Here is a 25,700-nt window from a genome sequence, read left to right as displayed (position 1 = left end):
ACCTGATCTTTGTGACTCACCTTTGGACTCCCAATGCCTGCACGATTCCTGACATATTAGAGGAACAAATGAATGAACATCAGAAGAATTTTCTTCAGTGCCTACAATAGAGCTGGGTACATTTCCTCATTGTATTGTATATCTGAAAATACTGGGAAAAAATCTACATTAGGAGTTTTAATTGTGTTTCCTAATTGATTTAGCGTGTGTCATGGTTTATTTACATTTTTAAAATATCCATTTATTTTTTGAATGAGCCATACATTCATGGTGTACAAAAATCAAAAGTATAAAAATTGGCAGTGAGCTGTTTCCCTATCAGCCCTGTCCCCAGCCATCCAGTTCTGCCCGTTTCTTACATATTCGTTCAGAAGTATTCTGAAATATGTAAGCAAGCAGATGGAGATATGGATAGATATAAGTGTGTGTATATGTATATATATGTGTAAAATTGTGTTTTACACAATCGATGACCCTTTTGGGCTTTCCAGACGGTAACCTTTGGAACACTAATCTCTTCAACATTAAGTAACATTATATAATAGAGGAGGAAGGAAATCTGTCAGTTGATAAGTTTCTTGAAGGGAAATGAGCATTTTGGATTAGTGAGATAATGGGAGGTTATTCCTGGCAGTAAAAATAGGATACGTAGAGGCCTGAGGGCAGACAGTAACAAATCACATTCAGGAGACTGCAGGGAGCCTGGCTGGCCTCAAACAATGGAGGCTTTTAGTGAGTAATGAAAGATGAGATTGGAAAGGTAAAGTGAGGGCAGCAGATGGGAGACTCTGAAGTCTGTCTAGTGTGTGCAAATCTGATGCTGTGGAGGCCGCAGAGTGCACCTGTTTCCTGATCAGGAAGTATTAGGTCGGTGGCAGTGGTAGCCCAGTCGGAAAGGAGTTGAGAGAGAGAATCAAGACATCAAGTGATGAAGGACAAGCTGGGCATAGCATTTTTTTTGTAATTCGAGGCTTTTCCTTTGAATGGATTATAATAACTATTTTGGGGGACCTGCTTAAATCAACCCAGTCCATCAGTTAGTCTTATCTGACAGCTTCTCATCACCTTCTCCCCTAACACTGGACCAAGTCATTATTTCTGGTTTGAACCGTTAACAATAATCTCCTTCCAGACTAGTGTCTCTGATTCCGCTCTTGCTTGCCTACACTGATTCCTCACTCAGCTACCACAGGGATCTCATGGATCCGATTCATTTGCTGTCATGCTTGAACTCCCCCAGAGGCTCCATCACCCTTGGAATAAAACCTGAGTTTACCATGAGGGCCCCACATGATCTTTGCCTCTCTCTCTCCATTGTCTTCTCCTGCCACACTTTAACTCTTTCTGCTCCAGCACCCCTCCGCCCTGACCTTTCTGACTCTTCTCCTAACGTACCAAACTGTTCCCTTCCTCTGGGCCTTCCTCTCCTCTGGAATGTTTTCCCACCAATATCAGTATTTCTGGGCCCCTGAATACATCATGGGATATCTGTGCAAATGCCACCTCCTTAGAGGGCCTTCTCTGAGCACCCTCTTCTAAATCAGTTCTCTCTCACTGTCCTACCCTCTGGGACTTCTGTCTTCATTTATAACTTAAGTCTTATCTCTACCTGACATTGCATCATACATTTATTTAATCGTTTATTGTCTGTCACCCAGAGAAAGTAAACTCCATGAGGGCACACCCTCCGTCTCCATGTACATTGCACTATACCAATAGCCTGGAGCTGTGACCAGCACAAAATAGGTACTCAATAAACATTGCAGAATAAATGGGTAAAAAGAAGATCTGATTAATTGTTGACCTGTGGTCATTGTAGGAGTGAGGAAGGGTATCATCTTCATACACTCAATTTCCCATGGTCAGAAAAGATTTACAAGTGGAGAAGATTACTTCTATTTCATCTGGCCTGAGGAATTTAGGATAAAAGGGAGGTGGTAGCATTTTTATCGGTGTTACAATGTTGGACTCTGCCACTGCCTTGGACGGAGGGTAGGTACAGAAGAAAGCATCAGTCAGTAGAGGTGAGCTTATGGGGTCATGTAGGGGATGCCCACAAGGGGAAGTATACACGAGACTGATTTTTTTTCATGGTTCTTTCCCTCGTGCCAGGTTGCAGTGAAAGCAGATGCCAGCAAGAAACCCACAGCAAATAAGCAGGATCCCAAGGCCTCCCTGGACTCAATGCTGGGGGGGTTGGAGCAGGATCTGCAGGACCTTGGAGTTGCCACAGTGCCCAAGGGCCACTGTGCTTCCTGTCAGAAACCGATTGCTGGGAAGGTGCGATGGGCCAGGATGTTGGTCCTGTAGCCAGCTGTCTGCGTGTATGTCTATCTCTGTCCCACCAAGGATTGCTCTATTGCCTTCTATCCTAAGACATTTTCATAATAGTTAATAATCACTCATCCCTTACAGTGCTCCAGGCACTGAGCTAAGCACTTCGCAAGTACTCTCATTTAATGGTCACATCAGCCCTTCAAGGGAGACTCTATTATTGTTCCTTCCTGAAGAGGAGGGAACCAAAGGCTCTGGGATGTTAACTGACACGTCCAATCTAGAAAGAGGTAGAGGGAAGATTTGAGCTGGGAGAGCCTGATTCCCGAGTGTGACTCTTAACTGCTTTTCTGTACTTCCGGTGCTGGTCACTTTCAGCAGACTCAGCTCCACATCATGGCCACAGACTCGGGCTCTGCATCATCCGTCACCAAAACCACCATAAAGGGCTGAGACCTGACTCAGCGTGGGGCAGGAGATGAGGTGTTCGGACCAGAGGAAGAAAGACTTTCATTTGGCCCCTTCCTCTTCCAGGGATCCCTTCCAGGCCAGACTGTAGTTATCCCTGTCTATTGCTACTGTGCTTGGTTTGGATTCCCCCACCCTCCAGAGCGTGTCGTGGTAACGAACATTTACAGACTTTTATCAGCACGATCAGTCAGGAAACTGGGCACCCTTTTACTCTCCATAAAGCATGGACAACAGACCACAGAGGTGGAACCTGGGTCTAGGCCTCCGTGTTGGTGTAACCCCAGGGGGCGCCGTTTGTGTGGAATACCGTGTGAAAAGTGCTGTCCAGAATTGTGCGACCTGTAGGTGCTCCAGCCTCCAGCTGCCGTCGCCTGCCATGCTTCATTTCCTCCCCAGGTGATCCATGCTCTCGGGCAAGCGTGGCATCCGGAGCACTTTGTGTGCACTCACTGCAAAGAGGAGATCGGCTCCAGTCCCTTCTTTGAGCGGAGTGGCCTGGCCTACTGCCCCAAGGACTACCACCACCTCTTTTCCCCACGCTGTGCTTACTGCGCGGCTCCCATCCTGGACGTAAGTCAGCCCCTTTCTCCTGCTTCCGCACCGCGGTCCTGGTTTATAGCTCTGAGGCTTTCTAATATCGCTCCATGTGTTCCTTTTCCAGAAAGTGCTGACGGCAATGAACCAAACCTGGCACCCAGAGCACTTCTTCTGCTTTCACTGTGGAGAGGTGTTTGGTGCAGAAGGTACGCCCGGATAGTTACGAGAAGACCAGCCCGAGCTTTTCCGTGGTCTGCCGCGGTAGTCCTGGTTCCTGCCGCTAGTGTCCAAGGGCCCATTTGAGTACTAGATGCCAACCCTCCTTACCTTTTCCCAATATTTACAAATTTTGTTTAACTTGGTTTCTTAAAGAAATGCGAATGCATAGTTTAAAAGCTCAAATATTATGTTAACGGTAATAGTGAAAAGGATCAGTCCCTGGCTTTTCCTTTCTCTACCCCCAAATCCAGTTATCCTCTCCAAATTTTTTCAGCTTTTTCTTCTGTTATTTACTTGTATATTTTAAGGAGTATACTTCTATTACTATAGGTTGATTTTTTTTCCTTCTAATTTTAACCGTTATGTATTAACTTTCTACCAGGGAAGATGAGGATTTCCTACCCCACCTTACCCCAACATACTTCCTCTCCCCCCATTCTCTCAATGTATATAATCAGGTCATAATTGTAGATCAGACCAGTATTCAATGTGCACAGATTGACAACCATGAAAAGACTGTTCACTGTTGAGCCTTGTAGCAAACCACGGTTACAACAGAACACAGATTTTAGTTTAGACTACATGGTTCCAATCTGTGCTGCGGTATTTATTAGCTGTATGATATCATTCAAGTCATTTAATGCCTCCATACCTTGCTTTCCTCATTGGTGAAATGGGCCTCGTTGTAATTCCTACCCCGTAATCTTACCTTACAGGGTAACTATGGGCATTTTAAGAGATGGTGGCAGGATAGTGTTTAGAACAGTGACCAGCACATGGAGACAGAAAAAATCGGTATGACTATCATGGCATCCTTTTCATATAAACTTTTTCCTGAAGTTAGTATTTAGGTTTCTTTTTTCACAAGCTTAATTTTCATTGTACCTAGCTGTAATTTATGTGACAGAACTGGGAAAGCATTCTCAGAATGGTCGGCCGCATCTGGTAGTAGGTCAGTTCCATGTGTTTTGTCTTGGAGACGTCCGTCCAGGAGACTTCCATTCTCCCGCCCCCGCCTGACACGGTTTCTCCTCAGGCCTTGCCGTGAAGCAGTTATTCCGGCCATTCTCTTGGGAATTCCTTTTACTGCTTGACTGCTTTTTTCTTTGGATCCTCTGTTTCCTGGATTCCCTTTTAATACATGTTACTACCTTTATTTCGGTGGAGCAGCTCCTAGGAAAGAATGAATAGGAGGTAAAACTTTTGAGACCTTGAAATATCTGAAAATACTGTAATTCTCTTGTCTACCTTACATTGCCTGGGCGTAGAATTCTAGGCGAAACTGTTTTCCTCTGTAATTCTGAAGACATTGTCTCACTGTCTTCCAGCTTCTATGGGTGAGAAGTTAAGATTTTGTTCTTTCTTTTATTTTATTTTTTTAGATTTTATTTATTTATTTGACAGAGAGAGAGAGAGAGGGAGGGAGAGAGCACAAGCACAAGCAAGGGGAACGGCAGGCAGAGGGAGAAGCAGGCTCCCGGCTGACCAAGGAGCCTGATGTGGGGCTTGATGTGGGGCTTGATCCCAGGACCCTGGGATCATGACCTGAACCGAAGGTGGACGCGTAATCGACCGAGCCACCCAGGCGCCCCTAAGATTTCGTTCTTATTCCTGATCCTTTCTGTGTGATCGGTTTTTGTCTCTTTGCAAGTTTCTTTTTCCTTCTTTCTTTTGAATTACCTTGATTTTTTTTTTCTGACTTCTTTTTGTGTTTGTTTGGAACAAGTATGACTCATGCTTGGAATCAGAAAGCTTCTTTATTTTGTTTGTTTTTTTTCCTGTCCTTTTTGAATTAACTCAGTGGGGAAACTATTCACCTCTTTTCTAAATAAAAACTTGGGCAGTCCCACGTCTTTTCTAAAGACTCTTAATAAAACAGTTCTAAATAGAAAATCAGTTTCAGACACAAAACACAAAACTAAGTCCTTGGGTAATTCCATCTGTGTAATAGCTAAAGGATCCAACTTACTTAAAGTCACCGCCACTAAATAAATAAATAAATAAATAAATAAATAAATAAATAAATAAATAAATAATAAAGTGACCGCTACTTTCCCCTGGTCGGGCCTTTAAGCTGCTGGAGGCCAGGGAAGGGTGTTATGGCCCTTCATCTGTCCTTTGAGGCCTTTACCATCCACCACCCTCACCCCTGTTGCTAATCTTGATATCTGACCCCTTCAGGGTTGAAACGGGGGTGGGGAGGAAGATGAGCCTGGAAGGCAGGAAAGTCCTAACTTGCCTAGCACCGTCATAAATTTGCTTCATGCTCTCTGGACCTGGCAGATATTTAACTAACTTTTATTTTTTATTTTATTTTATTTTTATATATTTTTTATATTTTATATTTTTTATTTTATTTTTTTTTCTCAGATGCTTTTGTGGATTTCATACAGGTCCAACTTCAAACTCTTGCTTACCCTTCACTTGTCTTAGCTGGCTGTTTTCTGCTTGGCCCATTTAAGGACCCATTCCACACAGATTAGTTTTGCAGGGTTTTCATTGTTCCCTCCTGATGATCTCTTAGAAATGATTACCGTGGTCCCAGATATCTCTTTCACACATAAACTCACAGTTTATGAGAAAACTGGCACCTTTTTCTTATGCTCAGTGGGATTGTAGTCAGTTAACAACCGGGTCTTCCTATTCAGTCAGACTCACTCGTGGACTTTTTCCAGGAGTGAGTCAAATACCATCAGCTGTATCCCACTGATGGCTCAGGACATGTATGCAGCTCTCTGAGTGGCCCTTTCGAAGTCCCTCTCTGGACTTGAGGTTAGCTGGAACCGTTCCATGCCTCGTCCCTCTTGGTTGTGCGATGGTGGTAGAGTACCCATGGGTTTCTTCAAAGAACCCCCCTCTCGATTTCCCTTCCTCCTCCCCATTTTATATCCTCACAGTGAGTGAGGAGTTCAAGAATCACGTAAACAGTCCTTGGCTACCTACCTTGAGGGATGTCTTAAAGCTCAATTTGAAATTCGACGTCTGTTACATCTTGTGCCTTACACCTTGTTACGCTGGTCTCGGCCAAATGCTGCTGATCTTTGGTTGCCCGTTTCCTATGTAAGAATGGGACACTAAAATGTGAATTGGAAGCTCTGTGGGTATAAGAACTTGTCGACTGGTAGACTCAACTGTGTGGTATTCAGGTAGCATGTTCTGGCCATTTCGCTGGGAGACGCCTGACTATTAATTTGTTAGGTCTTTTAGGGCCTGAGACTCTCTGGTTTGATATTTCCAGAATTAATCACTGCTCTTCAGACTTTCAGCCAATCTGTTTCCAGCCTTGAAGACTATGTTGTACATTCCCTCTCTGAGCCCCTCTGATGCTATGGAAAACCCCAACTTGAATTGTCTTGGCCCCTCCCCGCTAGAGAAATGCAGGCTTCAGTTTTCTTGTTTGCCAAACTAGTTGCCACTCTTATACCTACTTAAAATTTCAGAAAATTTTATTGATATCTCATCTGTGGCATCTCCTCCTTTTCTCTTATTCCTCCTGGGTGTTTCTATTTTAAATAATTCTTTAACGATCGTGTTGGTGGTATTTCAAGAGGGAGTGAAAATAATCCCATGTATCGTGTCCTTCATCAGCGCAGAGACTCACCTAAATGTCAGGCACGTTATTATGTATATTCCTAACGATTATTCATTTAATCCCCACCACAGTCTTGTGAGGGTATTTTTGTCCCACATTTTACCTAGTTATAGATGGAAACACTGAGCCTCAGGGAGATAACATATTTTTCTTAAAGTTATACAGCCAGAAAGTCAAAGAGTTAGAACTGAAACTCAGGTCCCCTTTCTGCAAGTTCCGTGTTGTTTCTGCATCATCACAACTGCTCCCTGACAGAGACTCAGTTCTTCTTCTGCTGTTGGATCCTTTTACTTTCTTGGCACCACCACGGTCCACTTTATTTGACAATAGACCCAGACACAGTAGCACTGACATAATCCTCTAGCAAAGTGCTTTGTAGTAATTTGCTTGTTCACTGAAACTTGTTCAATGCTTTTCACAAATCATTAGGTATTTCATTTCTAGATTGTGCTTTAGTTAAGCAGGATTTTTTTTATTGAGATTTAATCTAAATCATATTGAAGGGTGTCATGGTAAATTTATATTATACTGGTCGCCATAGAAGTGTGAGAGTTAGTTGAGTCGAACAGTCAGCAGGTGAATACTGCCCACAGACGACTGTGATGAGGAAGTTGTGGGAGAGCAGAGCAATAGAATACGGGCATATTTCAAGAAGAGACATAAGTTAGGTACAAAAGAAAAGTATCCTATCCATAAGATGACCAGGAAGTACCATGAAGGTAGCTAATACATTGTTCTTGACTTCGGCCCCCTCTAAGCAGACAAGTCTTTTATGACTTTACGTCCTCATCAGGCCACACTTAAAACATTTATTGAGACACCTGACGAAAGAAGGCCATTTATTTATCAGAAAGCTCCTCCTAGATTATTTTTTTGTTTTTGTCCTTTGCTGTCTGTAAATGGGTCTCCTGCCATATGGTTGGTCCGTTAATTGGGTGGCATCTGGCCTCACCCCAAGTCACATAGTCACACACAGAGTTTCTATAATGACAGCTTAACCACTGAGCCTTCTGGGAAATTAAATTCATCTGCATTTTTGTTTCAGTTCAGAGAATTCCTCTTTAAGGCTCAAGTTTCTAAGCATTTCAGGCCTTAGCATCCTCCCAAAGGGACCAGGTCCTCGGTGCCTGTGTCTTTCTTTTGCAGTTGTTCATTATCCAGGCCGTGCAGGTGCTCCCTAATTTCCCCGGTGGCTAGGAGCCTCACCAGAGTATAAACACCCCCCTCTCTCCGTGGCACTTTTAATTGTTAGTGTTTCTCATCCGTTCTCCAGAGGTAATTGGCCCCAGAGAGAGCCTCCAGGAAAGTAACTGCTGAAACTTTCTCAGTTTATTGGATCACTAAGTGCAGGGTCATCACAGCAAGTTTGACTGATTGCTTTTGATTCCTCTCCTGAGACTCACCCTAGCTGAAACAGAGGCTGTTCCTTCCCTGCTGTGTCATTCTGGAGGCCAGCTACCCTGAAAATGCCTAGATGAGGGTCATTCCTAGGTCAGTGGGCATGTCTTACAATTTTCTCAAGTAACACCTACTTATGGGCAAGTTCAGTTTTATGTCACTTGCTTTATGGAGCATACATGTAAAGTCTTGGGCCCCACCCCAGACCTACTGAATCAGAAACTCTGGGGGTAGGGCCAAGCAATCTGCATATTGACAGGCTCTCCAGGATGAGAGTTCAGTTTGGATGCATGTTCAGTTTGAGAAATACCGTGCCACACAAAAGCAAGGAGGATGGTTGTGGGTGCTGGTTTGTTTTTCTTAAATGGTAGGCCTTCCTGCATTCTTTTGTACTCGATCAGACTCTAGACATTGTTTGATAAAGTAAAAAAAGTAAAGAGTTCTTCTGTGTCTAGGGGCTTTAGAAGAACACAGGACAGCTTATAAAATTAGTTTAGATTCTTGGATCTGTAGGCCTCAGAAGTCTATTCGGTTGTCTGGTCTTCAAAGACAGCATAGTTGAGCAAAGCAAGGGATTATAAAAAAAAAATGCCCAGCGAGAACAGAAAACCTGTAGTTGTATGATTTGGGTCCCAACCCTGGCTGCTTCTATTGCCTTTTTGGATCTGGCTGCTACTGTCAAAATGGGTTCCTAGAAGTAACGATTCGTAGGTGGGCTGCTTTTCAATCCACTGTGCACCCTTTGCTTACGTGCTCCTCTAGTGGGGGTACGGATAGAGCTCTCATATTTACAAAGCTTTTGGGCTATGATATTGGGCTCAGCTGATGCTATCAGTCCCCACAGAGAGGTCACTACCAGGATGCATTTAAATTAGAGACATGACATTGACGGTAGGCTTTGAGGTTAGGCCTAGAGTTGAACATCAGGTCCCTTGCTGACTAGTTCGTTATTTGTAATTTTTGTGAGCCTCCCTTTCCTCATTTGTAAGATGGGAACGTTGGCGTGCAGAATTCAATTTCAATTTAGTACCGCAGGTAGAGCCCTCAGTTGGAACCGGTTAAAGCCAGTGCTGCATAAATGGGATTACTAATAGTAATCTTCATGCTAGACAGGCACTCCTGATAAATGCTAGGGAGAGTTCCTTACAGAAGAGTTCACCTGTTTACATATATTCTAGTTAGTTCTGGAGATACTCTAAACTACAGTGTACTTCTGGAGCCGATGGTCTCAATCGTGCAACTGTAGTATTGTTCACATGTCTGCTCATTCAGTAAATGTTTATTGAGCAACTACTATCTAATGTGCCAGGTACCGTTCTAGGTTCTAGGGATACAGTGACAAAAAATAAAGTTCCCGCCCTCATGGTGCATATGTTCTAGTGAGAGAGACAGATAAAATCAAAACTAGCTAACTCATTAACTAACTTACTCTATGCTTATAACTCACTTACAAGTTACTCTACATGTTAGGAGATGGGGTGATGGATAAGGTGCTATTTGAGATAGGGTGGTTCGGTCTGTTCTCTTAAGCAGGCCCCTCAGTGATGTGAAGGACCAGACTGTCTGGGAATCTTGGAGAAGTGATTTTCAGAGCAGAGGGCACATATTACTTAAATAGGTGCTTAAAGATGAATTGATTTATTATATGTTTCTTTTTTAAAATGTAAAGATGATAAAAAAAAAACCTAGCAGAAATTTTCACTTATAACCTGTTACCGTTGTTAACCTAATGGAACATAAAAAAATTTCCCTAATAATATTTTTCTACATTTGTTAATATTTACACATACCTTAGTTAAGCGTACCTAAAATTCCTTTTTATCACTTAAGCATTTCCTCATGTGGCTTCATAATTTTATAATAATAATTTTAATAATGCCCATTATTCCATTAGGGCTTTTTGTAAACAAATTATAAAAAAATATGTGCTCAAAGATGTTCATTGAAGCTTTATTTACAGTTCCAAATATTGTAAGCAACTGTGTTTGTAACAGTATATTTAGATTACTTCTTGTGTGTTTGTAGCTCTGCAGTGAATATCTTTAAACATAACATTTTCTTTCAATTGTTTGTATGGATTAATTCCCAGGAGAAAGATATCTACATCTTTTTTTTTTTTTTAAATTCTTGATACACATTACCAAATGATTTTCCAAAAGAATAGTAACATTTAACTTTATCACCGGGAATATATAAATAAGTAATATAAAATCCAGTAATATGTAGACTGATTTAACGCTGTTTTTACTACTTAGATAAAATTAGAAATTAAACCTTCTAATTAGCAAAAATTAGAACTTTACTTTTTTCTTTTGAGTTTCATGATTTACTCATGTTGAACATATTATGACTAAAAGTATTTCATCTTGTGTTATTTGTCTCTTTGTGAGGACGACTTATTTATTTATTTATTTATTTATTTATTTATTTATTTATTTATTTTTAAAGATTTTATTTATTTATTTGAGAGAGAGAGTGAGCAAGAGAGAGCACTAGCGGGGGGAGAGGCAGAGGGAGAAGCAGACTCCCCGCTGAGCAGAGAGCCCCACGCAGGGCTCCATCCCAGGACCCTGGAATCATGACCTGATCCAGGAAGGCAGACTCTTAACCAACTGAGCCACCCAGGTGCCCCAGGACGACTTATTTTAGAGGGTTTAAAAAAGTAATCACCTTGGGTTTCTCATCCTTCTTAACCGGGTAGAGGATGTGTAAGACTCAAGCCAGGGGCTTTTCTAACATTAGTCCAACTGTTAAAATATCCAGTATTACAGTATTTAAGAGAAAGCCCTTACACAGTAACAAATGGATTAATTTTTTTTATTATGGAAATTGCTTCCTGCCTGGCTTCACCAAGTATCTGTGTTTTACCAAACTAATTTCCTCTAACTTCCACCCACTTTTCTGCCCCCTTTTCTTGCTGGAATATTTAAAAGCAAATCATACAACTCTTAGGTCACAATTAAATACTTCAACATGGATCATCTTTAACTGATTAATCAGGACTTTTTTTTTTAACATAACTACCTTCACACCTAATAAAGTTATTAATTCCTCATTATCATATAAAACCCACATCTAAACTTCTCAGATATCTAAAACACGTCATTTGCTTGGTTTGTCTGAATCAGTTGGATCCAGGCAAAGTGTATGCCTTGCATTTGACCGTTTTACCTCTCAAAATTTAAAAATCCTGTAACAATTCTCTCTTTCCAATTTTTTAACATCATTAATTTGTTAAGAAACTGGAACCTATGTCCTGTAAAATGGTCCCTATTCTTGATTTGACTGGCTCCTTCCTTACGATGTTGAACTTATTTGCTTTGTCAGCCCACCCCCTATTTTTCTGAGATAAAAGTGGCAAATATTTTCTTCGGTTTGTCCCTTGTCTTGGCTTTGCTTACGGTGCTTTCGGTCATGCAGAAGTCATTCATCTATATTTTTAATGGAGCTGAATTTATTGATTTTTAGCTTGATTTTGAAATTTGAGCCATGTTTACCACGGTTTTCTCATACCCAGGTTAAAGAGGAACCCATTCATTTTTGATTCAAGTCTCTGTATGGTTTGAATTGTTACATTTAGAGTCTTGTATCCATTTGGAAATTATTTCATAGCCCTTTCTTTTTAAAGATTAAGCCCTCTTCTCCAGGTGCTGTTTTAGGTACTAGAGTACAACGTGACAAGACCAACAATATCTAGTTTCAAGGCTGTTGCTCCTGTGTGGGAAGACAGACCACAAAGATGGTTTCAGATCGTAGTAAATGCTAGAAAGATGATTTAAAAAAAGACGAGGTGATAGATACGGGCTCTAAGAGGCGCCTCTGATAAGGTGATATTTGAACCACTTTCTGAATCATAAGGTAGGATTAGCCACGCCGAAGCCTGGGGCAAAGCTGTGCGGGCCAGGCGGTACTTAGCACAGAGGTGTCGAACAGGACTAGACCCTGATACTAAGTGCTGGGTACGAGCCGGGCCCGGCACTAACACACCTGCCCCACATTAACTCCTGTATTTGTTTGTTTGTTTCTCATGTATTTCCTATGATGAGCTGCTGAGGTCCGTCCTGAATATGAAGACACTGAGTTTGGGAGAGTTGAAATCATTGGCCTCTTCTCAGCCTAACGTGCTGGAAGGTGTCACCCCTCACCGTGAACTGTTGCTTTTACCTCTGCAGGCTTTCACGAGAAGGACAAGAAGCCATACTGCCGGAAGGATTTCTTAGCCATGTTCTCGCCCAAGTGTGGCGGCTGCAACCGCCCAGTGTTGGAAAACTACCTTTCAGCTATGGACACCGTCTGGCACCCGGAATGCTTTGTGTGTGGGGTCTGTACACTCGCTTCTCTTTTGGACGTAGGGAAAGTCCAGGGTCTTCCTTTCTGAGGGGCAGCACAGCAGCTGGGAAGAGGGTTCACAGCTTGGGGTGAGGGATTGATGTGGGCCCAATAAAAGGAGGCCCAAAACACAGCACCCAGTATGGGCATTTGCTCATCTCTTTTGCAAGCGGGTGATATTCTCGCCTCCACTGGTCAGGTAACTGGCCGGAATTTCAAGGCTGCAAGTTTTACTTTGCTGATGTTCTAATTCTTGACATCCTTTCCTTTCCCTTTGCTCTATCCCCCAGGACTGCTTCAGCAGTTTTTCCTCCGGCTCCTTCTTTGAACTGGACGGACGTCCGTACTGTGAGCTCCATTACCACCAGCGCCGGGGAACACTGTGTCACGGGTGCGAGCAGCCCATCACCGGCCGCTGCATCAGTGCCATGGGCCACAAGTTCCATCCCGAGCACTTCGTCTGCGCTTTCTGCCTGACACAGCTGTCAAAGGGCATCTTCAGGGAGCAGGATGACAAGACCTATTGTCAACCCTGCTTCGTGAAACTCTTCCCGCTGTAATCTCAGCTGAACCCACAGTGTCCGCAGATGCCCCTACAGAACTTAATCCAGGAGGGGAAGGAGTATTTTGTCGTTACTGCTCTTCAGCTCAGTGGGCGTATAGAGAAAGCAACTTCTAGTTGCTGCATGGCTAGGCTCGTAGTCTGAGGTTTTAGATTTCTAGTCTTACTGTCTTTCTTGATCAGGTTCTTGGATTTAGGTCTGGGTCCTGCCACTCGTGCCTCTGCAGATTCGTCTACCACATGCACATTCATTCCACCACCGGTTTTCTCAGATTTCTCCCGTTTTCACTCCTGCGACGGCCCTCGTCCCTGGGCCTTTTCACGCCTCCCTCGTTTCCTTGTGACTCACTTTCCCATGACCAATGCATTATCCTCACTGTCGGGAATCCTGAGGCCCTCCGAAGCTCTCTGCATCTCTCTTTGGTGTACTTCTCTTTTTCAAGAGGAAGTAGATTTTAACTGGAATACTTTGAGTACTGACACCACTGATAAATAAAACGGCTTTCAGTTTTAATGTCTTACTGTCGTGTTTGGAGAGAAACTGCTTCCTATGTTATATACTAGGCACTGCGGTTAAATCCATATCATATCTCTTGTTTACTTCCCTACAATAGGCACTTTTTCTTAATCAAAAGAAATTGAAAGGAGGGACTCCTGTGCACTAACTTTTCTCTTAGTTCGGGCCCATAACATTCATCTTATTTTATTTTTTGCAGTGAGATGATTGAATCATCTTAAAAGGTGGCAAAGCCTCTTAAAATTGTTTTCATCACTTTGTTTACCCAAAGTGAAAAACCAGATCTCGGGGCGCCTGGGTGGCTGAGTCGTTAGGCATCTGCCTTCGGGCATGATCCCAGCATTCTGGGATCAAGCCCCACATCAGGCTCCTGCTTTTTCCTCTCCCACTCCCCCTGCTTGTGTTCCCTCTCTTGCTGGCTGTCTCTTTGTCTGTCAAATAAATAAATAAAATCTTAAAAAAAAAAAAAGAATCATCCGTGGTACTTTTACAAAAAAAAAAAAAAAAAGAAAAAGAAAAACCAGATCTCCACCACACACTTGAAAATTCATACTTGTATGCATTTCTACAAACTCATAAAATTGTGCATATTAAATAAGTCCAGTTTTTTAAATAATATTTTTATTATATTATGTTAGTCACCATACAGTACATCCTTAGTTTTTGATGTAAAGTTCCATGATTCATTATTTGCGTATAACACCCAGTGCACCATGCAATACGTGCCCTCCTTAATACCCATCACCAGCCTATCCCGTTCCCCCACCCCCTCCCCTCTGAAGCCCTGTTTGTTTCCCAGAGTCCATAGTCTCTCATGCTTCATTCCCCCTTCTGTTTACCCCCCCTTTCTTCTTCCCTTTCTTCTCCTACCGATCTTCCTACTTCTGTTCCATAAATGAGTGAAACCATAAGATAATTGTCTTTCTCTGCTTGACTTATTTCATTTTTTTTGTATACGAATTATGTCTCAGTAAAGCTGTTTTTAAAAAATGAAACACACATCTTCCTCAACTTCACAGTTATCTCAAAAAGACAAACAAAACGGTGGTTTTATCTCTCAAGAAAGTTGCTATAAAGGATCGTTTGATAATTTCCAGTTCAGATTAGGAAATCTAAGCCCCAAGAAAATCTCCATTTAATTATTTGTTCCTCTGCAAACCACCATAAGTATATTTGTAGAAAAGCTTGTCAGCTATTAATGAATCTTTCTCATGTCCTATCTCAAGTAAGCTTCGGAAGGAGTCCTGCTTCCTCAAAAGAGATATTGATAAAATCTGTACTATGCCTTTCTTACCATGGTCTTAAAATAATTGTGATTATTAAAAAACAAAAACAAAAAACCCAGAGTTTAAAGTGCTGAGAAAAATTCCTTTACCAGAGGTATTTTTAAAACTAGGACCAGTTTAATGTCTTTAGACTGGTATGGGAACAGGCTTCTTAGAGAATGATTCTCGTTAAACTGGATCACATCTGTCTCCTTCATGGGAATGGATCGCAAGGGGGTTTTGAGAATTACGAGGAAGCAGTAACAGTTAACAGGATCCTCAACGTAGCCAAGCTGCATGGGAGTTTCACACAGGGAGCCATTGGGCCTCCTGCCCTGTTTGGTTGAGACCGGACTAAGCAGAGTACTCTGTCCTCTTCCAAACACCCGCCTTACAGTAGCTGCACTCTGTGATGTCACGTGCAGGTGCCAGCCCGACAGCGCTCGTGGCTGCCTCGGCACTCCGACTAAGTCCACTTGAGGTTTTAGCCCTTAAGAATGTTCGGGTGCTTTTTTTTTTTTTTTGAGGATTGGCTATTTTGAGATATCGATAGAATCTATATATTTAAAAAGTCAGAGAAAAGGCAGTGTTGACCAGGTGCAACTAAGAAGTGAAGACTTTTTCTCCTTACAACGAATGTAAGTGGTAATATTTACTCAAGAAGGGGAGGCTGCATTCAGGGCGTTTTAGCAGCAAGGAAACCATTCAAAAGAAGTTTCCTTAAAACACACACACACACACACACACACACACACACACACACACACGAGAAATACTGTTGCTCAAACTGATCGTCTACTTGTTTACTCTTGGTTCCGAGTAACTTCTAGCTTTGAAAAAATAAAATCCACCTTGAAGGAATGGGGCTTTCCCACCAGTGAGCATTATACCTATATCTCAATCTCTATATCTATTTCTCAAAGAGAAACTTCTCAATTCATTTGGCCGGTTATTCTTTGGAATAAGTATAGAGTCCTCCAAGGTGGAGGACAACAATGACTTTTCCATACAAGTTCCAGCAGGTACTTCTGCGGTGGAAGGATGGCTACCAGCCACATGCTGTCTCTTTCATGACCAGTAGAGGGAGGAAGAGCCCTTTTCCCCAGCTTTGCAAGTGAAAGTCCTGAGATTCATCCTCACTTGGAGCAGCTTAGGTCATTACTCACCAGTAATTTTTACTGGGAGAATGGATTATGCAGCTTGGCTTAAGACAAACCAGACCATTCCTAGAGTTAGGGGCAGGGCTAAGTTCCTGAAAGCACAAGGGCTGTACGGAGGAGATGTGCCTACTTTAAAAATCTGGGTACTGGTAAGGAGGGGGTCATGAATCTCAAATTTGTAGGACTGTATATTCGAAAACAAAAATATTAAAGCATTTCTGAGTTTCAAGGTAATACAGAAGGTAAGCAAGCAGATATCTCTAGTGCCGCAAAGGAACATGTCTGAGAACTTAACAGAAGTCCGAAGCAGAAGAGAGCCAGGAATGATGGTGTCATGAAGACCAGGGCCAGAGATACTGGCCTACAGATACAGCATTAAGAAGCATCAAAAGCAGCTTCAGTCTAGGAATCTGAAGAGGGAGCTCTTCCAGCTGAAATAAAGACTAGGAGTGACAACTTTCTTTAGGGGCAAGTGTCTTGGGCATGAGCAGGTGCCTACGAAGGGCAGTGGTGGCAGCCACTCACACATGGGGCTGAAAAAGTGACCACCTACCCCCTAAATACTGTGGAGGCTGTGTTACCAGGTGGAACTCACTATTAGGGCAGCACCTAGGTGCTGAGAACCCAGAGCTCAAAGGAGAGATGGAAATATGCTGGGATCCACTGGATGAGAAAGAAAGAAATCTCAGATAGCTGGGGCTTAGTTGTGCTTGTTGCAAATTTATAACTTTGCCAGGAGGCAGCAATGTCTCAAATTTATTCTGTAAGTAATGAGACAGTTTATGTAAGAGCTTTCTCCTTCCTGGATATGGCAAACGCATGGTAGCTAAATTAATTTTCTGTGGGAAGATATGTCCTAACTGCATTTAGGTTCATGGATCGTGGATTCTGGACAGTTGAACAGACCTGCTGGCATCCTGCTGAGCGACTCTTCTTCCCTCCTATTTTTGAATGTCACCACATCTCAACAAAGACTGTATTCTAGCAGGAACCCTTTGGCCCGGGATAACTTCTCCAGTTCCACTGAGAAGATGTCTCAGGTCACAGGTGCTGGTGGAAGAACTCCTATAGCTCAGCATGAGCAGACCAAGAGCTCAAAGAGGACTTTACTTCCTTTGAACTTGACTTAAAGTATGTCAACTTAATTAAACCTAAGTTATGTCCTATGACTGGACGTAATTGGGGATGTGAAATTGAATGGGAGAACCACATTGCTCCCATCTTTGGCCCGGGTGGTTAGGTGGGGCTGTCCATCCCTTAGCTCCCGGGACGGACACACATCTCAGGCCTGACCGGTGTGTGTTTTGTTCTTCTGCAAGGTGATTGGATCAAGAATAGTCACCTGACCCAAGCAAAGCCAACTAGATTTCCCCCAGGACCTTTGCTGGGTTTATTGGGAAAGAGGTATTCGCATGTGGTTGAGATTCTAGCTGTGACCATAATAAAAACCCATTGCTGCAGAGATATATCTTTATGGTCACTTATGGGGAGTCTACCTGAGAGAGAGAAGCCAGCATAGAGGAAAGAATTGCTGAGTCATGAAGAGGCCATGTCTTGGAGCACCTGAATAGCTCAGCTGGTTGAGCGTCGGACTCTGGATTTGGGCTCAGGTCATGATCTCAGGGTTGTAAAATCGAGCCCCGAGTCAGGCTCCACGCTCAGTCAGGGAGTCTGCTTGGGATTCTCTCTCCCTCTCCCCGCCCCATTCTTTCTCTTAAATAAATAAGTAAATTCTAAAAATAAATAAATAAATAAGCCATGCCTTCTTTTCTGGAGCCACTCAATCCTACCATATCGACCCCTTAACCCCAGACTGGGAAGTTATATGATCAAATAAATCCTCTTTTTTGCTAAACTGAGTTGAGTTGGAATACTGTCGCCAAAGAATTGTGTAAGCAGAACAGACATATTCTCTCCTTTATAGACCGAAGTCTTGTGAAAGAATGGATAAATGGACAAACCCAACAGTGGCACTGTATGTACAATGCACGTCACATGCAAAACTTCCAGACAAATATCTGATCTCCCCAATGCTTCTTACGTGAGAGCACAAGGAAACACTTTGTATTTTAGGTCTGAGGCATCCCGTGGATAGCTGTATACTTAACATACAAACTTCTTATTCCTGTCCAAGTTGTTAGTAAAGCTGAGTAATGTGTATCAGTATCTCTAAGAGGAAGAAGGGAGGAGAAGGTGCTGTCATTCTCTATGCAAAAACATGTTGGAAATCATGTTTAATGTGCTGCTTTATCTAGTGCTCACCCAGAGAAAACGATTACAGCTTTAATGTTACTGTAATGCTGTGTATTCATAAGGAAAATAGTTTTAGAAAAATCTTGTTTTACTTGCAAACAAAAAAAAGGAAGAAAATTTAGAAAAGTTTTAGAGAATTGGATTTCCCTTTATCCTGAAAGTTTGGTACTTGACAAAAATTGGGTTTACAAGAGGTCGAGGAAGAGAAAGAAGACATTTATAGTGGTTCTGAGAGAGGATCTTAGGACACTTTTCAGTGCTTTGGAGGTTGACGGTGGTGATTTTCATTATGTTCAATGACACTTGGAAAATATGACTTTCTCTCTCCAGGTGCTCTTGCATTTTCAGACGTGAGTTAAGAAATATTAGAGGCTCAAAAGTAAAGTGAGGAGCATGGAAGGAGAGACATTTTCCTAAAATAATCTGAAAAATTTGAAAGGCAGGGAAAGTGGGAGGGGAGAAAATTATAGGATATGTATGTAAGGAAACTTGTGAGTTAGGCAAGGTGAAATTTCCAGAGCTTCCAGCAAGGGAAGAAACATGGGTAAGAAGAAGGTGACCTACAACACGCTCTCTGTGAGGTAAAGAAAGGCAGTGGGGATGGGGGGAGTGGGTTGTCTGTCACTCACTTAATCCCCTATACAAACTGCGAGGGGTAGCTATTACTTATTTTGGAGTGTCTCTGAGTTTGGGTTTTCCTAGAAGTGGACCCCAAGGCTGGGACTTGTGTGCAATAATCTGTTGAGGAGGGGATCTCTGGGTATATAGGTAGGAGAGAAGGGAAAATGAGACAGTAAAGGGAAGCAGGCCAGTTCAGTGTGCACTGATGAACAGGTGAGAGCTATGAGCGGGAAGGTGGAGCTCAGTGTTCTCGAGATCTCTGGAATCTATTGTGGGACCCATGGGATGTCAACCAATGCCACTACCCCACCTCTGCGTCCTCTAGGCTGCCCCACTTTGCAAGCTGGACTTGTTTCTGTGGCCAAAGAAAGCCCTTCATCTAAGTCCCAGGTGCTTGAAAGCTTTCAAAGACCACCAGTGTGCACCTAGCAGCCAATGCCAACAGATATGGGCGGGGAACTCACAGCGTCTGTTGAGGAAGTTACGAAGGGGTCAGCATGTAAGCTCATTAGAAAGTTCTTCCATTCACTCATCATCATAATTCTTTGAAAGAACACCTTTGTTTGCAGAGCTCTAAAATATTGCTAGGTCTGGGAAGCTTAATGAATTTCATCTAGTGTAATAAGTGGTAGAGGGGATTGAGGAGGAGAGGGGGCAAGGATTATTATTTCCAGTTTACCTATGGAAAAAAATGATCAATTACATGAAAGAGGTCACTCCATTTTTATGGTAACACTAGAACCAGACCAAAGTTTGCCTCGTCTTTGCTTGGGACACTGGCTCTTAGACTGAGGCTCTACATCAACGATGGAAAGCCCATCTCAGAAATATGGCAGGGCCGGTACATTTTCAGGAGACAAGTGAGGGCACCAGGGCAGGAAAGTGATCCACTGCCGTAGCCTGGGCCGTTTTTGGTTGTAGTATCAAGAACGGTAGCTTTGGCACCAGACAAATCAAAGTTCAAATGTTGATTCTTCCACTTAGCAAACTATGTAAACCTTGGTTAAGCCACTTATCTTCTCCAAACCTGTTTCATAATAGGCTAAATGTAGGGAATAATACCTCCCACACGGGTCTGCCGTGAGGATTAAGCAAGATAATAAGTGGAAAAAGGGCTTTGTAAACCACCCAAAACCATACATAAAAGGCTTTGACAAAAGAGTCCAAGAACGACGTGAAGTCAACATCACTTCCTTCTCTGGTATTGCCATGGAGACTGTGAAACCATCGCAGGCTTTTCGTTGTTTCTGTGTGATTTTAGAAATCTTTTTTAAGGCTCAGGAGGAAAGCTGATGGAATTGAAAATGCTGGGAGATTAGAAGAGCTTGAATTTGAGCCCATAATCTTCCTCTGCAGCAACATATTGACAAAGCAATGCTCGCAAGTGAGTGATTTCCACGGCACAGGGAATCCATCCAGTTAGCTGCTCGCCACAGATAGAAAACAGCGAACCTGGGTTAAGGAAGCAGAGCCACAGGGAGGAAGTTCAGGAACCGTCCAGTGTTATGATTTTCACTGCCTGTCCGTGGCCTAATCATAATTCAAGGGAAATACCCAGGAAAATCCTTATCATCAGTACTTTGATCAGTCTGCTGGGGCTACCATGACAAAACATCAGACGAGGTGACTTCAACAATAGAAATATGTTTTCTCACAGTTCTGGATGCGGGAAGTCCAAGCTCAAGGGGTCACTAGTTTTGGTTTCTCCTGAGGCCTCTCTCTCTGGCTTTCAGATGGTCACCTTCTCACTGTGTCCCCACATGGCCCTTTGGCCACGTGCCTCCCTGGTATCTCTTCCTCTTCTTGTGAGGACACCAGTCCTATTGCATTGGGTCCCCACGCTCTGACTTCATTTAACCTTAATTACCTCTTTAAAGGCTCCTTCTCCAAACACAGACACATTGGAGATTAGGGCTTTGACATAGGAATTTTATGGGGGCATAAATCAGTCCAAAGCATTACTTCAAAGAATACAGTGGCAAAGATACAATTCTACATGCTTTCTGGTGATGCCACTCTGTTAGCTAATCCCAAACTCACCAATGGGCAACTTTTGATCTTTTTAAAAAAATAGACACCTTATTATATCCACAGGCGATAAAATCCCAGAGCCACCAATAGGCAGGTAAATACAGACCCGCTAAATATTTAATATTATCAAGCTTGTGTGACTGGAGTGTGGTTTTGAGGCTGGCAACCACAGGGTCTATCTTCCTGTCTGTCTGGATGAGGGTGGGATCTTGCTTGGCATGAAATACCACCATGTCTGTCTTCACTTCCAGAAGCTTCCTTTCATTCAATGAACACAATTCTTTTACTCTGCTTCTTTCTAAGTTGAAGTCAAACTTACTCTCTGTTCAGATTTTAATTACTTCATCCACTAATTCTTTTAACAGATGCCGTTCCCATTTTATTTTCTCACTTTCCGCTCTGAAGATGAAAGTTCATTCTTCCCCAAAACAACTACTCCCTTTTCCACATTAGCACCCCGAGACATTATTTGCTGAAGAGTGATCTCGGCTTCATCTTGGTAACCAACCTTTGAAGTGATATTCCTGTTGGCCTCCATGGTCTTGACGAATGTATATATAGTATATAATGATTTCCGCTTGTTGTGTGGAAATCCCAATTTCTTTGAGGTAACGCAAGAAGTCATGGTTCACTTGGGACAACTTTGGGATGGGGGGCTTGCCTTCGGGTGTGGGTTTCCATCCAACTCTGCTGGTCGCTCGTTCTGTTACCTTGTGCACCATCCCTTGAATTTTGATCATTTATTCATTCATTCCATGAACACGAACATCTCTTTTGAGATGTTTTGTGGAAAGGAAAGGTGAGTGAGAGAGGTTGCTTTAAGAGTAAGCTGAGTGGAGAAGTATTTTCTGGATGTTTGTGTGCTGAGAGGACGAGGGTCACAGCAATGAGGATGCTGGAGGTTGAGGTGAAGATTAAGATGAATATGAAGATTTAAGATGAAAATTTGATTAAACCACGTTCTGCAGGAGACAGATGAGGTGGGGGCAAGAGCCCAGATGAGAGTGTTAGCCTTAGGAATGAGGAATGTTCATCTTCTATGTGTTTATATATGGAAACGCGCTGCGATAGGACGGATGTTGGTTTCCTTTTCAAGGGTGGGAGATGTATTTCAAGGCACCAGTTTAAACAGTTCCTTTTTATTTTTCACCAACAAATAAACCTTCAAGGTTTACCAACTTACAAAGAGGTAATTTGCCATTTTTATTTCCCTGCCCCCTTTTTAAGTAGGCTCCATGCCTAACGTGGGCTCGAACTTGTGACTGAGATCAAGAGTCAAGTACTCTCTACCTACGGAGCCAGCCAGGTGCCCATTTCCATTTTTATTCTTAACGAGAATCACACAGTGCTTTTTTAAAACTACCACGTCTGGTGAGTTAAGGACAAATACATTTTTCATACGTGAGCTCCTCAGGTGACATTTCTGTGCCTAGATCTCTGTGCCTCATCCAATGTACTAAATAGAGAATCCAGTGGCATTTATATAATTCAGTAGGCCCCCACCGTCTACAGGCACTGTTCCAGGTTCCAGGAAGTAGCCTAAGAGGCGTAAGACACAGTCTCTCTCCTCAAGGGGCTTACAGTCTAGGAATGGTCACACGTTCAGTCCTAATATGAACTTGTCCACGCAGGATAATTTCTTCCCTGAAAACACAGTCTTGAAAGACATAGGGATGTGGGGTGGCAGAAGAGAGAGTAGAAATCTTTCTTGACTTCCAATGGGGCTACGTCTGGATAAACTCAACTGAAGTGGGAAATATTGTAAATGTAAGTCGTACATCTAGCCTACCGACGATCCCTGCTTAGCCCAGCCTACCTTGCCTGCGCTCAGACAATGACATTAGCCCCCAGCTGGGCAAAAGCATCTCACGCAAGGCCTGCATTATAACCAAGTGTTGCCTGTCTCATGCAATTTATTAAATTCTGTACTGAGAGTGACCAGATAGTTGTGTGGGTAGAGAATGGTTGTGGGCGTATCAGTGGTTGACACTTGTGATGGCGGGGCTAACGGGGGCTGCGGCTCGCTGCCCCAGCCCTGCATCCCGAGAGAGGATTGTACCACATATCACTAGCCCGGGAAAAAAAATGACCATTGAAAATTCGAAGTATGCTTTCAGCTGAATGCATATCGCTTTCACCTGAACGCGTATCACTTTCACACCATCATAAAGTCGAAAAGTCATGAATTGAGCCATCCTAAGTTGGGGGCTACCTGCATTAACTTCTGAGAAAGGAAACAAAAGGAGACAGAAAATATTCAGAACCAAATATTATAAGGCACTTTGGGAAAGTGTTGTACATAGAAGGCCACACAGGTTTTCCATAACCCCAGAGAAAAACTTGACGGTGGAGACGGCTTTCATTTGAACCTGTAAGTGAAAGAGATAAAACTGAGCATTCCAACCAGAGGGGAAAGCATGAAATAAGGCGAAGGGGGAAGTGTGCATGGTGTGGCAGGTGGAGAAAGGAGCTTGTCTGTGGATCTCCTTTGGGCCACACGCTTGTGGTAGCCATTTTGGGGCTTGTGAGGATAAAAGGTAGAATGCACCGTGGTTATGAAGAGAAGTCAAGCTGAAAAGGTTGGTGGGGACTAGTTTGCTTTGAACATCAGATGGCTGAGGCTGCATATTATCCTGTTGGCAGCAAGCGCCATCATGGTTTTGAACATGGTGGACTGAAGAGAGTGGGAGGCAGTGGGGGAGGGCCATGCCTGAGTGGAGGTTCCAAGCTCAGCTCCATCGTCCCACTGGATTTTAGTTACAAAGCACAGAATCGAAGATAAGATTATTAATAATTTGACGATGTGAACTGCAGAGCATTAAACCCCTAGAATGGGGCCTTCTTAACACAGGGCCCTGCATGACTACACTGGATGTGTGTCTGTGAAGCCGGCTCTGGAGTGACCTATAAGAATATTGTTTCTGTGGAAGCAGAGGGGTAGTTGAAGCTACAATGGAAGGAGGATAGAATGGCAGATGAGGGAAACCACCCTTCATAAATTTTGATGGTAGAGGCCCTGGGGTAGCACAAGGGTCTGTTAGGGTGGGAGAAAGCCTTTTGAGAGTTTTGGGGGAAGGGATGGCTGGCTTAGCCATGTTTGTGGACAAATGGGGTAGGAGTGAGGAAGCGAGGGCATAGAGAATGGGCAGTAATTGTTGTAGTGAGATCTCATAAAAGTAAGTTGAGGCAGGATCAACAGTATGTGAATGGAGGGGACCACCCCAGAAAAGAGGAAAGACGCTCTAAGATAGGAAGGTGGAAGGAGGCAGGATGGATTCAAGACGTGGCTGAGGCGAAGCTAACGTCAGATGGCCTCCTCTCAACAAAGGAGGGGAGAGATATCACCCTCAGAGAATGCAGGTACCTGAGTGGGGCTCCGGAGTCGACAGAAGCTCAGGAAATTCTGGGGAGTCAGTGGATAGACATAAGCCAGGAGTTTTAGAGCCCTGGGTTTCCATTACGCTGCTGATCAGCGGCCTGGCTTTAGGCAGATCACGTCACCTCTATGAGTCTGTTTACTCCTGGAGAAAATTAGATATTTACAAAATAACACACATTTATACGGTGCTTAGTATTCCGAGTACTTTGCATCCATTAACTTAATTAATTCTCACAACAACCCTGTAATGAGAAATCCAGGAATGGAGAGGCTAACGGACTTTATGAGCCTTCCAGGCATTAGTGGGGAGAGCTGGGATTTGAACCCACGCAGGTGCCTGGGGGGGCTGTGCTTGTCCCCTCTGGGCTTTGGTGTTTTGTGTGCCATACACCCAGTGATCTCTTAGTTCATAAAATGTGCTGACATGCACTGTGTCCATGAAATTAACTTTTTAGACAGACTAGCAGCTTCCTGACTCTAACTTAATGAAGACCAGCCCTCCTTCCCAGCCAGCACCCCTGGAAACGGCTCATCACACGGAAGAAATGAAATGGCCGCAAGGTGGCGGCATTAACTCAGAGATGGATGGGAGACGAGGCTGGCTGGGCTTGAACTAGCTAGCCCCCAAGTCAGATTGGCCCCTTTCTTGCCCTTCATTTTTCTGAAATCCCAAGGTATAACTATTTGGATGTGAAGCCACTATTTAATCTTGTGAGGGGAATAACTGCTGAAGGAGGCAGAGAAGTCAAAGCAGACATATTCCCTGGGGGACTCAAGGGTGTTTCAGAGGGAAAATGAAGAAGACACAGTCAGTGCCGTGAGAAACTGATGAGGCTCAAAGTGACCATGTATCTGAGGTATCCATTCGGTAAGCAGGGCTCTCACTCACCACTACCCAGGACCATTCCACTCCATCATGATAATAGTCTTCCTTTTCAGCTGTGTAATTTTTAAAATATTAAACACTGATAAAGGAGAGTATTAAAATATTTTATAGAGCCAGGTGTTTTGGCTAGATTATCTCAGTTGTTAATATTGGTCCAGAAGTGAAGTTTTCTCTGCTTTCCTCCTCCGCCCTTCTGTCTTCTCTCC

The 25,700-nt window shown here is 43.1% G+C and overlaps 1 protein-coding gene and 1 pseudogene across 4 annotated transcripts in view; one reads left to right on the top strand and one right to left on the bottom strand.

The window, feature by feature from the left end:
• LPXN (leupaxin) overlaps positions 1-14,371 on the top strand; it is a 37,325-nt gene extending 22,954 nt beyond the window's left edge. For all 4 annotated transcript variants that reach the window (XM_087854891.1, XM_045786734.2, XM_045786735.2 and 1 more), the window contains 5 exons: positions 2,113-2,280; positions 3,142-3,315; positions 3,407-3,488; positions 12,664-12,812; positions 13,111-14,371. In XM_087854891.1, coding sequence (XP_087711017.1) covers positions 2,113-2,280; positions 3,142-3,315; positions 3,407-3,488; positions 12,664-12,812; positions 13,111-13,380 — 843 coding nt within the window. In that variant the 3' untranslated portion in view covers positions 13,381-14,371. The remainder of the gene's footprint in view (positions 1-2,112; positions 2,281-3,141; positions 3,316-3,406; positions 3,489-12,663; positions 12,813-13,110) is intronic.
• Positions 14,372-21,280: 6,909 nt separating this feature from the next.
• On the bottom strand, positions 21,281-21,951 carry LOC123784982 (mitochondrial calcium uniporter regulator 1 pseudogene; annotated as a pseudogene).
• Between the last annotated feature and the right edge of the window lie 3,749 nt (positions 21,952-25,700).

Source organism: Ursus americanus, chromosome 24 (genome assembly GCF_024610735.1).
Source record: "Ursus americanus isolate L20-20 chromosome 24, mUrsAme1.1.p, whole genome shotgun sequence".
Lineage (NCBI taxonomy): Eukaryota > Metazoa > Chordata > Mammalia > Carnivora > Ursidae > Ursus > Ursus americanus.
This window is presented reverse-complemented; position numbering and strand designations above follow the sequence as displayed.